General features: G+C 44.0%; 1 protein-coding gene across 2 annotated transcripts in view; it reads right to left on the bottom strand.

The window, feature by feature from the left end:
* The window catches only part of XPNPEP1 (X-prolyl aminopeptidase 1), a 45,121-nt gene that overhangs the window by 10,574 nt on the left and 19,978 nt on the right, over positions 1-14,569 (bottom strand). For both annotated transcript variants that reach the window (XM_083363779.1, XM_083363778.1), the window contains exons 10-15: positions 13,923-14,133; positions 12,396-12,485; positions 12,160-12,210; positions 11,126-11,184; positions 10,126-10,203; positions 1,546-1,617 (exon numbers count right to left, since the gene is read on the bottom strand). In XM_083363779.1, the coding sequence (XP_083219905.1) occupies positions 1,546-1,617; positions 10,126-10,203; positions 11,126-11,184; positions 12,160-12,210; positions 12,396-12,485; positions 13,923-14,133 (561 nt within the window). The remainder of the gene's footprint in view (positions 1-1,545; positions 1,618-10,125; positions 10,204-11,125; positions 11,185-12,159; positions 12,211-12,395; positions 12,486-13,922; positions 14,134-14,569) is intronic.

The raw sequence follows: 14,569 nt of genomic DNA on the forward strand, positions 1-14,569 counted from the left end.
CTTGGAAAATATTATGGATGGCTAACTCATTATTCTCAAGTGGCTGCTTCTCTTTGTAAATCTGAAAGAACCAATAATTAGACTGTCTGAGAAGAGAAAGATCCCATTGTATGTCTTATCAAAGAACATTCACACAGCTCCCATTCAAAGGCCTGCTAAGAATGTTGGCTAGCAAAAATGCCAAAATTCTGAAGAAACAATTTGCTCCTGAAGAGCAGGTCAGGTCTGCAACATTCTTCTTCAAACTTAAGTAAAACAGTTTAAATCTTTATTAAATCTTTCCAAAATACTCTAAGATAGTAGGCTACAATTCAAGTCATCCTCAGGTCAACTCTCATTCTGCCATGAACTCAGTAGATAGCCTTGGGAATGTTGGGCTCTTACCATCTCAGTTTCCCATATGCCATAACAAGATTGTTTTTTGCAGGATTACAACTAGAAGATTGATGGTAAATACACTGAATGCTGAAATGCTACAAATGTTAAGCATTCTTCATGAGCCATAGTGGCACAGTGGTTAAAATGCAGGATTGCAAGCTAATTCTGCTGACTGCCAGCAGTTTGATCCTGACCAGCTGAAGGTTGGCTCAGCCCTCCATCCTTTCAAGATCAATAAAATGAGGACCCAGATTGTTGGGGAAAATATGCTGACTCTAAACCACTTAGAGCAGACATGTCAAACACAAGGCCCAGGGGCCGGATCCGGCCCACGAAGTGGTTTCATATGGTCCGCGAAGCCATCCTGGAAACAGTGAGTGAACGGCCCCCACTGCCTTAGCCCTGGCCCAGAGATCCTCCTTCTGCCAGAGACCCTCAGATCTGTCCCACTCCTGCCCAGGGCCCCATAGGCACCCTTGATGCGAACGATGTAGAGCTGGCCACGCCCACCCAGTAGGCCATACACACTCTAGCCAAGCCCACCCAGTAGGCCACGCCCACCCTGGCCATACCCACCCGGCCCCCTGAGGGCAACCACAATGCTGATGCGGCCCTCAATGAAATTGAGTTTGACACCCCTGACTTAGAGAGATCCATAAAGCACTGTGAAGTGGTATATAAGTCTAAGTGCTATTACTTTTCTATCCTTAACCAATCTTTAACAAATTTATATTTCTCCATCAAACTAACATCATTAAAATCTCTGTATGTTATCCTAGGAACTAGGGTCCTTTTAATTTTAGAAATATTCTAGTATGGCAAACATCAACATTTGCATTCCAACAAAATAAATCAAAAACAAAAAGTCTGCTAAAATATTAACTGCCCAGTCATTGGAGTTCAAGTCCAGCATCCATACAAAGAAGTCATAATGGAATAGAAGATGAAATAAATTAATTACTAGTTTCAAAAAAACCCTTTCCTCACCTTTGTCAGAATAACAATAATTGAACTCATTATTTTTTCACTAAGTTGCTTCAGAACAAATCTGAGATTATTTAAAGAGTTCATACCTACTTAATATAGATCAGAAAAGGGACTTAATGTTGTAATAGGTTTATTGGTTTAAAATAGGAGCATAAGCTGTAAGAATAATAACCCACTTACTTGTACTGAGCACCAGAATCCAAGAGATAGATCTCATTCAAGGACAAAGTTCTATTTGTTTCAGGAGAAGGCCTAAATAATAATAACAACAACAACAACAACAAAATTTATTGTTTCAACGTTGTTTCAAGAATGCAGCTTGTGAACGTTATTGCTTAAATTATACAGTTAAATGATTAATTTTGCTATGCATGTATCATGCTTAGCATTAACACAGTTGGTTGGTATGTTACATATAATAGTCTAGGTATCTACAAAGTTCATGTATAACTAAGACCTGGATGGCTTGGAGGGACTGTTCTCTCTCATAAACCTGACATCAATCAAAAGTTCAGGGCACAGGTGGTGGAATAGCTACTATCATCTAGTATGCATCTGTTTCCTTGAGGAAGAAACTTGTCCTGTTGATGTTAAATAAAATAGCGGTTAGCACTTTCCTCAAGAAGCCATCATTGAACTCAACCATATTGGAAACTTCCATCTTGTTTCCAACTTTTTCTTTTGGGGAAAGGTAGCTGAGAAAATGATCGCCCTCAGTGGTGGGATTCAAATATGTGAACAACCAGTTCTGTGTGTGGATGCCGCTTCTGGAAGTTCATTCTGGGCCTGGGCAACAAAAAATTAGCTACCAGTTCTGCCGAAATGGTGCAAACTGGCTGAATCACACCACTGGTTGCCCTGTAGCTTCAGAGGACCCTGAAGGAAGTAAATTATCGGAACCCCTTTTAGTCAGGTTTCAGATCTTGCTGATTAAACAGCATTTGCTGCTCTTGTGGATAACATTTGGCAGGAACAAGATGGGTCTGGTGTATCTATCCTATTCTCCTTGATCTCTTCCTTCTGGGTGAGGTGCCTCAGAGTTCAGATGTCTCTCTTTTTCACTTTAAAACTATATAAAACCTCTGGGGGATTATCTAATGTCCCTGGTGAAATATGATAAGTATGCTGATGATACCCAGTTTTACATTTCTACCATAGGCAACCAAGTGAGGTTATGGATGCATTGTCTTGGTGTCTGGAAGCTGGGGTTGGGGAGGCAAATGGGGAACTGTAGGCTTTAGCTTAATCCGTAGCAAGACTGAGTGGCATTGTGTTTGAGGGTCCTTAGAAATGGTGATTTTCCACTTTGGATTCCTCCTTGACTTGCTCTTAAAGAAACGCATGGAAACTTTGGCTAGGAGAGTTTTAGCACTTCTTTTTCTGCACTAATTGAATTAAGAGGCACTAGTTAGTCAATCATGGCCTGGTCAAATTTATAGCTCTCCCAGGTAAACCAAATAAGAAATAAAATCAAGTGATGTAATTACATTTTATTCCCAGGCTACATTAACAGAATCTTACAAGTCTTTAAATTCAAATCTCCTGCTATCACTTTTAACAGTCTTATTAGGGAAGATACTTTTAAAGTTTCTTTGCCCATTAACCATTGAGAGCTCCTCCCCTTTTATCTGCTCAGGTCCTAGGCCAGTCATGGTGAACCTTTTAGAGACTGAGTGCCCAAAATCCACCCAGTCCCCCGCCCGCCACCACTCTGCCCCCTGCTCCACCCCCCTCTGCCTGCCTGCAGGGCCACCCACCACCTCCACGGCCTGCTACAGCAGATCGCCCAGACTGCCCTGCAGCGCCATGGTGACCACACTCTCCACCTGCACCCCGTAGCATTGTCTCCGTGTGACTGGGTGTCAGGGTGGAGTCTTCTCCTTGCTGCTCGACTGCCATGTCCTTGGCTGCGCCGCTTTGCATGGGCTGCACCCAGGAGCAACTCTCCTCTGGGGGGGCTGCTGGTGAGAAGGGGGCTGCAGGGGGGAGGCAGGGCTCAGGCGATGGTGCGTTTGCCCACAGTGAGGGCTCTGAGTGCTGCCTCTGACATGCATGCCATAGATTCGCCACCACTGTACTAGGCTGTGTCTTTTCCCCTTGTCCCTCAAAGTCATTCCATCATATAATTACAGAAGGCTGCCCACATGAGGCTGGCCTTGAACAACATCTGGGAGCTTCAACTGGTTCAGAATGCAATGGTGTGGGCAGCTATGGGCTCACTTTGATGTATCCATATTATACCTCCTGCACTGCTTCTGCGTCAACTCAAGATTTAATTTAATTTAATTTAATTTAATAACATTTATATACCGCCCTTCTCCCTGAGGACTCAGGGCGGTTCACAGGGCAGAATAAAATAACCAATACAAACATTAAAAACAGATTAAACAATTGCCCTAGTTAAAAACAATATAAATACAACGCTAAAAACCCCCAGAAAAATTAAAAAACAAAAGATAAAACAACCCCAACACTCCCCCTCAGGCTAGGCCGGCTTGTACAAACAAAAATGTCTTGAGATCGCGGCGAAAGGAGCGAAGATCGGGCGCCATCCGGAGCTCTACCGGTAGCTGATTCCACAGCTCCGGAGCGCCCACAGAGAAGGATCTCCCCCTGGGGGCCACCAATCGACATTCTCTGATCGGTGGCACCCTGAGGAGGCCCTCTCTGTGGGAACGCACAGGGCGCAGGGAGCTTGATGCCGGCAGCAGATGTTCCCTGAGGTACTCCGGCCCCATGCCATGGAGTGCTTTGAATACCGTTACCAGTACCTTGAATCTCACCCGGAAGACAACTGGCAACCAATGCAGCTCACGGAGCAGAGGTGTAACGTGGGAGTATCGGGAGACTCCCAACACCACTCTCGCGGCTGCATTCTGTACCAGTTGGAGCTTCCGAGTGGTCCTCAAGGGCAGCCCCATGTAGAGAGCGTTGCAGTAGTCCAGACGAGAGGACACGAGCGCATGAGTGACCGTGCACAGATCATCCCGGCTAAGATAGGGCCGCAACTGACGCACCAGGCGAACCTGTGCAAAGGCCCCCCTAGTCACGGCTCCTATATGATCTTCCAAGGTGAGCCGTGAATCTAGGAGGACCCCCAAGTTGCGAGCCCTATCTACGGGGGGTAATAATTCACCCCCCATAGTTAGAGGTGGAATGTCCGAATAAACCCGGGATGAAGATATGCAAAGCCACTCAGTCTTGTCGGGGTTGAGCTGGAGTCTGTTCCTCCCCATCCAGACCCGAACCGCCTCCAGGCAACGGGACATCACGTCGAGGGCATCACTGGGGTGGTTTGGGGTCGAAAAGAAAAGTTGGGTATCATCAGCGTACTGATGATACCCAACTCCAAAGCCACGAATGATCTCACCCAGCGGCTTCATGTAGATGTTGAACAGGAGAGGCGAGAGGACCGACCCCTGAGGAACTCCACAAATGAGAGACCTCGCGGTCGACCTCTGCCCCCCTGCCAACACCGACTGCGAACGTCCCAAGAGATAGGAGGAGAACCACCGTAAAACTGTGCCTCCCACTCCCAATCCCCTGAGACGCCGCAGCAAGATACCATGGTCGATGGTATCGAAAGCCGCCGAGAGGTCTAATAGGACTAGGACAGAGGAATGCCCCCTGTCCCGAGCCCTCCAGAGATCATTCACCAGCGCGACCAATGCCGTCTCCGTGCTGTGCCCGGGCCTGAAACCCGATTGGTACGGGTCTAGATAATCCGCTTCATCCAGGACCAGAGGGAGCTGATGCGCCACCACACTCTCAACAACCTTCGCAAGAAAGCGAAGGTTGGAGACAGGACGAAAGTTATTCAATACAGCCGGGTCCAGGGCAGGCTTCTTGAGGAGAGGCCTCACCACCGCCTCCTTCAAGACGGCGGGGAAGATACCCTCACTCAAAGAAGCCGATATAACTGCCTGGAACCAGCTGCGTGTCCTCTCCCGGGCTGCATAAACCAGCCAGGAAGGGCACGGGTCCAATAAACATGTGGTGGTGCTCAGCCTCCCCATGATCCTGTCCACTTCCTCCGGAGTCACAGAATCAAACTCCTCCCAGATGATATCGACAAGACCACCCGTGTCCTGATCGTCAGACTCTGCCCAGTCAGAGTCCAGACCGGTCCGAATCCGAGCGATTTTGTCCGACAGATGTTGGTTAAACTCCTCGGCACGGCCCTGCAAGGGATCCTCCCTCACCTCCTGATTTAGGAGGGAGCGAGTCACCCTAAACAGGGCGGCCGGGCGATTATCTGCGGACGCGATAAGGGTGGCGAAGTGGTTAGACCTCGCCTCCCTTATCGCAGCGAGATAAGACCTAATGTAGGCTCTTAGTCGCAATCGGTCGGATTTGGATCGGCTGGACCTCCAACCGCTCTCTAGGCCCCGTCTCCGACGCTTCATCTCCCGAAGCTCCGCAGAGAACCATGGAGCTCGACGGGATCTGCACCGGGTCAGGGGCCGCAGGGGTACAACTCGATCAAGAGCCTCAGTGGCCGTCCTTTCCCAGGCTTCCACTAAGGCATCTGCCGAGCTGTGAGCAAGGGAGGCAGGTGGGGACCCCAGAGCTGTCTGGAACCTCTGGGGATCCATTAAGCGTCTGGGGCGGTACCATTTAATTGGTTCCAAACACCCACGGCGGGGGGTGGCAAAACGGAAGACCAGCCGCAGGAGATGATGATCGGTCCATGACAGGGGCATAATAATTGGAAAGCCCCCACCAAGATCATCTAACCACCGTCCAGATAAGAAAACTAGGTCAAGGGTGTGGCCTCCCTCATGAGTCGGTCCCGAAATTACCTGCGTCAGGTCCATGGCCGTCATGGAAGCCATGAACTCCCGGGCCAACTCAGATGATCCTCCCAGCGATGGTAGGTTGAAATCCCCCAAAACTATAAGTTTCGGGAACTCAACCACCAGCGCAGAGAGGACATCGAGCAGCTCAGGCAGGGCTGCTGCTGCATGACTAGGCGAAAGGTACACCAGCAGCAAGCCCAACTGCGCACCAGGGCCGCATCTCAAAAAGAGAGACTCACACCCGACTATCTGAGGAACAGTGGCCTCCCGCGGACACAAGGTCTCCCTCATAACAACAGCCACACCCCCACCCCTACCCTGAGCCCGAGGCCGGTGCAGCACCCGGAAACCTGGTGGGCAAAGATCAACCAGAGGAATCCCGCCCTCTGGGCCCAACCAAGTCTCCGTGATGCAAGCCAGGTCCGCCTGCTCACCCTCGACCAGATCACGAACGAGAGGAGCCTTATTAGCGACGGACCTGGCGTTCAAATACACCAGCCGGAGCTCAGGGGGCTGCACACCCTCACTCCCGGGACCTTGGGGTAGAGCCAGAGGGTCGGAGTGCCTCACCGCTTGTAAGTAGCGGAGAGGCCTTCCCTGAGATCGATACGGCCCTCTGCTCCTCCATCTGCTGCCATTCCCTGATGTCGTGGGAATAGGTAGCCCCACGACCAGCCCTGGAGCCCCGGAGGTGACCGACCCCCGCTCCTCCCCCCAGCGATCTCCATCGGCCCCAGCCAGAACAGCGGTAGTTGGATAGCCCCCCTTATCCAAACAACCAAAAGAACCCTCCCGCCTCCCTAACCCCCTAAAAAATTTTGAAAGAAAAATAATCAGGGGCCTCTTATTAGGTCTACGTCGAAGGCCCCTACCCGTGCCCAGCCAACTCTCAGGGTCCCAATAAATGGGCCCTTCCTCGAGGTTATAATCGGCTGGCAAGGCGGGTCGCACCCAGGAGGGGGGAGCACCCCTGAGGGCGCACAAGTCCGTGGACGAATATTTAAAGGAAGGCATAAATAGCAGTCCGAATCGCAGGCAGTCCATAGATGATAGTCCATGAGGAGGATCTATTCGGAGAGGGAGTCCCAGGCCTCCGTCCAGCCGCTGCCACTCAGCTGGATAAGCCCCCCGGGCAGGCCTACCACCGTCCTCTCACTACGGCTACAGAGCCAATTCTCGGGGGGGGGATGGAAGTCTGGAGCAACCCCACTGGGTATGGCCTGCCCCATAGAGCTCTCACCTCTAGGGGCAGGAGATGTAAATTCGGCCATCCTCTCACAATGGCCCATACCCAGAATTCTCTGTCCTTTGGGGTATAAGGGGCAATGCGCAGTCGATTGTAAAAGCAAAAACAAGCCATCATAGTCAATTCTGATAACAGCCAAGTCCCCCGTTGTCTCGTCATTCCCAGAGGTTGTAACTGACCACCAGTCCATAGGCCCTCAGTTCGATAATTATTGGGGCCTTCCAGACTGTGGTCAACAAAGATTGGCTCCCCCAGGTCCATTAAATTCCCCGCCGATCTTCCAAAGTCCTTCAAAATGGCCCAAGTCCACAAGGCCCCACTGGGCTCCACCGGGAGATGATAGTTATCACTGGAATTGGAAACTTTACTATGTAATAGTGATGATCATATTATTGTTAAGGTTTACAAAATGTTATTGAAATTGAATTTGGAAAGTGAACATGTAAAAAACATTGTATGATTCAGTGGGCTAGGAACTTGGGGTATAATGTGATGCTTGAACAATGGGAGAATATATGGACAAAAGGCTTAAAATTCACACTAAATTACAATTTAAAAGAAAAATTTTATAAGATAACGTATCATTGGTATTTAACACCAGATAAGGTATCTAGAATGCATGAAGATATCTCAAATGAATGTTGGAAATGTAAATGAAAAGAAGGTGCTTTTTATGGTGGACATGCGATAAAGCAAAGAAATATTGGAGTAGGATTCATATTCTAATACAGAAAATTCTTAAAGTGAATGTGAAGATAAAACCAGAAACTTATGGGCCTAATGGAAAAAGACTTGGGGGAAACAAATGGAATTCTGATTTTATATATGTTGACAGCAACAAGATTACTTTATGCACAAAAATGGGGAAAAAATGTTTTGATTCCCACCATGGATGAATGGCTACAAAAGTTGATGGAGTTAGCAGAGATGGCTAAATTGACTATTCTGATCAAAGAAAAGCATACAAGTACTTTTGCCTCTACTTGGAAGGCGCTTCTGGACTTTGTGCTTTGATTTTGGGTTTTACTGATTAGATTGATCTGTTGTTATAGAAATGGCTAGTTCAGGGATAGGCAACCTTGGCACTTTTATGACTCGTGGACTTCAACTCCCAGAATTCCTGAGTCAGCATGGCTCAGCTTGGAAACCTCTCTCTTTCCCCTCAGCATGGCTGGCTCAGGAATTCTGGGAGATGAAGTCCATGAGTCATAAAAGAGCCAAGGTTGCCTACCCCTGGGCCAGTTTATACTATTATGGAAAAGTAAAAAGTTGAGGTTCGATGCTAATGCCTTATTTTACTGCAACAGAGGGAGTCGGAGGTCAATGCCTTTTTTTTTCTTTTTTCCCTCCTATTCCATAGTCTCTTTTTCCCTTCCCCTTCCCTTTGTTCCCTACTACCTGCTTTTGTGTTTTCGTATTTTATACTATAAGCTAATAAAAAATAAATACGTTGAAAGATGGTAGTTATCATTTATAAGGTCTTTTGCAGCATGAAGCCAGATTATCAGTGCGCTGTTTTTTTGTTTATAAAATGTATAAGCCACACGGTAACTCCTCCTGATCTTTTCTACCAATCCCTTTCAATCAGGCAGGAAAGACATTCTGTGGCATTCTTTATCTTTTGGAAGAATATCATGTTGTGGGGCCCAGAAAGTGAGATTCTTCTGTCAGAGCACTTGCCCTTCAGAACATCTTATCTTCCAAGATTAGATTAGCCATGACTCTTGCAAGCCTTCCAAAAAGCTTTAAAAATTTGGATCTGTTTCCGGACACTGGAGTTTAGGTTAGCTGGACTCTGTGAGATGTTCATAGTTTATCAGGTGTGTTTTTTTATCTCAGCACTTATTCTAAATTTTCTATATTTTTTATTTACGTAGTTCTTATTTTGTGAAGTGTTTTTACATGTTGTTCGCTACCCAGAATTGCTATGATGAGATGGGAGATGAGAGGCTGTAAACATGTAAATAAATAAATATTGACAACTTAATTCCTTGGATTGAACTGTCATGTAGTATATTGTATTTGCATACTTTGAAGAAATAGGTAAATAGAGAGTAAGCAGCCTAGGCATGGTAGTTCCTTTTCCTTCATCTTTAACCATCATTTAAATCTGTTTTAGTTTCTCTTCTAAAGCAAGCTCTCTGACCAAGACTCAGCTGTTCACTGAAACTATTTTTAAGCCTTCTTTTAAAAGGGCAGTTTTCCAAATTCTAAGTCACGCAGTCCTTGGCAACAGGGATAAGCCTTTTGGACTTCTATGACAATAATCACAAGGATTCCATTTTGACAGTAATAATTTTGAACACACAAATAGCTAGAAGAGAAAGCAACCAAATCTTAAAGCCAGCTTCTACCTCTACCTGATTATGGCACAAGTCAGATTCTTCTTTGCTATTTCTTCCACAAACAGGTATAAAGAAAGTCCAAGACAGTATGAAGATTCTAATTCAATAATCCCCACATAAACTAAATAGCCAGAAGTCTAGAATAAGGCTACCACTGATGGAGATTATCATTTCAGGTCTAAGAAGCCTCAAATGACATAAGGATTATATTTGATGAGTTGGAATGTGAGGAAAAGGTTTGCTCATTGCAATCCAGTTATAGTAATCAATTTATCTCTTAATTTGAACTAAGCTGCTAGATACTATCATGCTAGCTGTCCTTTTGGTTATACAATCAGCAGTGAAGTGCAAGGACTTTTATTGCTCTTACTTGTAATGAATGATAGCACCATTTGGGCCTGTACTTGAAATGGTAGCAAAGCTCAAGTCAACGAAGTTCTCTTGCTGCCTGAAAAAGACATACATGTCATGAAAAAACCCAAATCTCTGGGAAAAGCCTCAGATTCTTCCTAGTCATATTTCCTTCAGCTGCCTCTTTTGTATCCTATTTGCCTGTTCTCTTTCCCCCTTAGCTGGGTGGGATTTGAAATGCTAAGAACTATTATAGGGAGAAGGTACACAATTATGAATACTAAGAAACCAAGGCCAACCAAAGTCTTCACCTTTCACTACTCCGGTTCAGTGAGGACAGTTTCCTGGAGATGTAGAACCTTACAACTTAGTCATACAGCTTATTTTAGAACAGTGGTTCTCAATATGTGGTCCACGGATTTCCAGGACAGGCCACAATGTCTTCATTGAGGTTGTGTGAAAGATTGAAGAAATGTTATGATTTAAGTCTTGGTGCTCCTTGGCCATGGTCCAGGGCCACAAAAGGTATTTAAAGGGGGTCTGTGGTGAAGAAAAGGTTGAGAACCACTGTTCTAGATTAATAATAAGGTAGTAAATCAACCAAGATTTGGAAAGCTGAAATGAAGGGGGAATTAGGCACTAGATTAATGGTCCCTTTAGGGTCTCCATCCACTAACAACAGTTAAATGTTAGCTGGACTGTTTCAGAATAGGGTCTATGCTCAAGTTTATTAATTTTGTCTTAAAAGTAGAGGTTACAGTCCACAAAACATTCTAACTTCTAAAATTAAAAATGGCTGAAATCTTGAAAGACCGCCAAATGGCACAATATATCTTCTCCCACAGGAAATCTCGTGAGATTTCGTGGCTTATTTTTAAAAGAACAATGTCATTTTTTTGGCATGTGCAAATGTTTTCATTTTTGGCATGTGAAATCATCTAATAGTCACTGCCACCTCTACAGTTGGCTGAACCTGGATTGCACTAACCCAGGACATCCCACATGAGTCTTTTTCTTACCTACGAAATTCCTCTGCTTTATCTGCTGCTACGATTTCCGTAATGTTGTCTTTGGGAACCTGGCAAGGATCAGACAAAGTTGTATTAAATCAATATAATAGCATATCCTTAGTCAGACTTTTTAAATTTTTTGCATACCTACATTTTTTCTGATATGCCACTGTTAGCTTCCCTCCATTACATACTAGTATTCAATATGTGAACTAATAATTTCAAAATGTCTATGCATCAATTATGAAGAATATATCTCAATGACATAATTGGGAATATTCCGTATTGGACCTGGAATGAAAATTGCATTGGTTGTTCTTATGGATGACTTGTGGCAGGGCTTGGAGAGAGGATTGTGACTATTTTTATCCTGTTGGACATTCACTACTACTAATACTAATAGAACAGCCTTCAACACTATTGACCACGCTATCCTTTGGCACCACCTAGGAGAGTTGGAAGTTGGAAGCACCATTTTACAGTCCTGTTCTTTCCTGAATTGAAAATTCTGTTCATCATGAAAGGAGGGGAGAGGACAGTTCCTTATTCATTTTCTTGTGTCCCAGAGTTTGGTATTTTCTCAACTCTTAACATCTGCATAGCTGGATATAAAGACTGGAAGTGTCACCCAACATTTCAGAATGAGGTATCATCAATATGCAGGTGATACCCAGTACCTCACTGTGTGCCAAATGAAAGATGGCAGAACACACAATGCCTGGAACCCTTCAGGATATGAATGGGGAGAAATAGGTATAGCTTCAACCCAAACAAGACAGAATGGCTATTTATTAAGAAACTTACTGATTGCAGGATAACAGGTTGTGCTCCCCCAGAATGTAGGCCCATAACTTGATGCCCCTTCTAGACTCAGAGAACACATTACACCTCTGTTCATGACCCACATTAGTCATTACCCATAAAGGCCTACATGGCTCAAAGTTGGTTATGTCTTTCCTAGACCCAAGATACTGTTGTGCTATTTATGTAAGCGTTCACTCCAAGTAATACTCCTGTCATAACAAAAGTCCACAAAACCGTACCTCCTTCTCCAGCCAATTAAACAGCTCACACAATGCAACAGCATCTTTAATCTGTTATTAAAAGAATGAGAAATAAAACAGTTAAAAGTGTACAAGAATTTGGAAAAATCCACCCAGTGGTTACCACATATTTTCAGCAATCAATTGCAATCAAAGCAATTCTTCCCACAATATCTCATTATTTCAGCTTTTTGCACAGAAGGCTGTTGCTTTGGGAAACTGGGAAGATCACTTACATGAGCTTTCCTCATGCCTTCCGCTTCTGTCACATTCTTCACAGCTTTTGCTATACAGATGGGAGTGTAGGGGGTGAGGTAGCGGTGATCCTGAAACATGGACAAAACAAAGCAGAGTTTGGTCAGGCCTCTTCCTAATAGTCCAAGTGTGGCATGGTATGGTCACTACAGTAAGCTACATTTTCTTCAACACCATATCTGTGCTTGGATCAAAAACTGGTAATTTACTCATTCCCAGACTCTTATCTGTTTTGCATTTATATCCTTCTTGAGCAAACCTCAAGAGCATCAAAATGCTAAAAGAAAAGAAACAAAAGGGTGGAGTTTTTAAAGTATTTTGGCACATTTTTCTCCCATGTGTAAGAGGTAAATGTAAACAGCAGAATAAAACAGGAATATTAAGGCTTGAAATTGAAAGACATGATCATGGAATAAATCTTTAATCAAAAATAATTTAAATTCCCAAGGTCAGAAGAACTGCATAATACGCTGCTGTAGGAACATGCTAATGGCTTCACCAAATCTTTATGTATCATTTGCAAAAATCCTGGAGAATTGGCAGACAACTAAAGGAGAGCAAATGTTGTTCCTATATTCAATAAGGGGGAAAAGGAAGATCCAAGGAATTATGAATCTAGAACATACCACAAATTAATTTGCATACAACTTGAAAACTATGTGGTAATTGCCAGATGCCAACATAGATTAATCAATGAGGATTACCAGGTCAATTTTACGTTGTTTCTTTTTTCAAAAAGTCAGATAACTTTTGTTGAAATTCTGCAAATATAATTAATTTCAGGAAGGTATTAAATACAGTTCTTAATGATGTTCTGATAAGCGAACTAGTTAAATGTAACCATTAATCAATTAATTAATTGTAAGCATTTCAATTAAGAAGAAACAGGTTCAGGCCTTGGTCATTTTTTTTTATTAATGACTTAGTGAAAAAGGTGGAGGAGATGCTTCTTCCATCTGCGAATGGTAGAGGTTGGGTAAAAAAAAGGTAAAGAGGGAATCAAAATCATCTGCATAGATTAGAGGAAGAGCTGAAGGTAAGAGAATGACATTTGAGACACAAAATTCCAGACTAAGGAAATCAAGTGCACCAAGAATTTGATAAGAATATTTGTAAAAAGGGTTTGGGAAGTAGAATATGGCGACAAAAGCAGACAAAAACTCTTTTCTCTCCCTTTGTGTCTGTCTCCATCTCTGTGTGTGTGTGTTTTAGATGCTGATAATCTCATCTGCCCATCTTTTTCTAATCCAACACACTTCTTCAATAAATTATTTTAATTTATTAGTCACGTCATCCATCCAAAAAGCCTTAGCAGCTTCTGAGATCTTGGCTTCAGACATAAATTGCCTGTTAGCAGGGCTTTTTTTGTCATAGAACGCTCAGAACGGAGTTCCGGCACCTTTTTTGATGGAACCTTGTAGGGTAGGCAAGGCGGGTTGTATGACATGTGTGAGTTCCGGCACCTTTTTCTTTTACAAAAAAAGCACTGCCTGTTAGTATGTACACACCTTGGGAATGGCCTGAGTCAGAGCATAACTGGCTTTATCACTGAGCCAAACTTTCTCATATGGAGAGAGAGATTCACAAATTGATTTCAGAACGGTTAGGACGGAATCGTATGGCAGAACTTGTATGTGTAATTCAGGGTCCTGAGCAGAATCCAGAAACAGATGCTCTCTCATATTTGAATCTATTAAGCGATTGCCACCAATAAACAACCTAAAAGAGAAGAGAAAAGAAGCAAAAGATGATATTTCTGGGATAATCTACCCCTTTAATACAGGGTAGACAACTGTGTCTTTACATTTATGGAAGGTCACTGAGAAAGTCTTAAAAGAGTTTGATGTCATTTATTCATAAATTACTACATTACCTTTAAGATAATAACTCTCATAAAAGTAAATTTAAGAAATATTAATTAGGGATGATATCCAAATCAGAATCTATTCAGGGTACAGTTTAACCTTTGTTCAAACTTTAAGTTTCATACCGTACATATCGTTCTGTTCAACTCGCCCTAAAGCACACTTCTTAAAAAGCAAGCGATATAATGTTGTATGGTAATTTTCTACATAAACAACGTTTGAGTAAAAAGTGGTGAAGTCTACCAAGCGCTGGAGAGTATTACTGTTAATGAAAGCTAAGTCAAACATGA

This window comes from Vipera ursinii, assembly GCF_947247035.1.
Source record: "Vipera ursinii genome assembly, chromosome: 5".
Lineage (NCBI taxonomy): Eukaryota > Metazoa > Chordata > Lepidosauria > Squamata > Viperidae > Vipera > Vipera ursinii.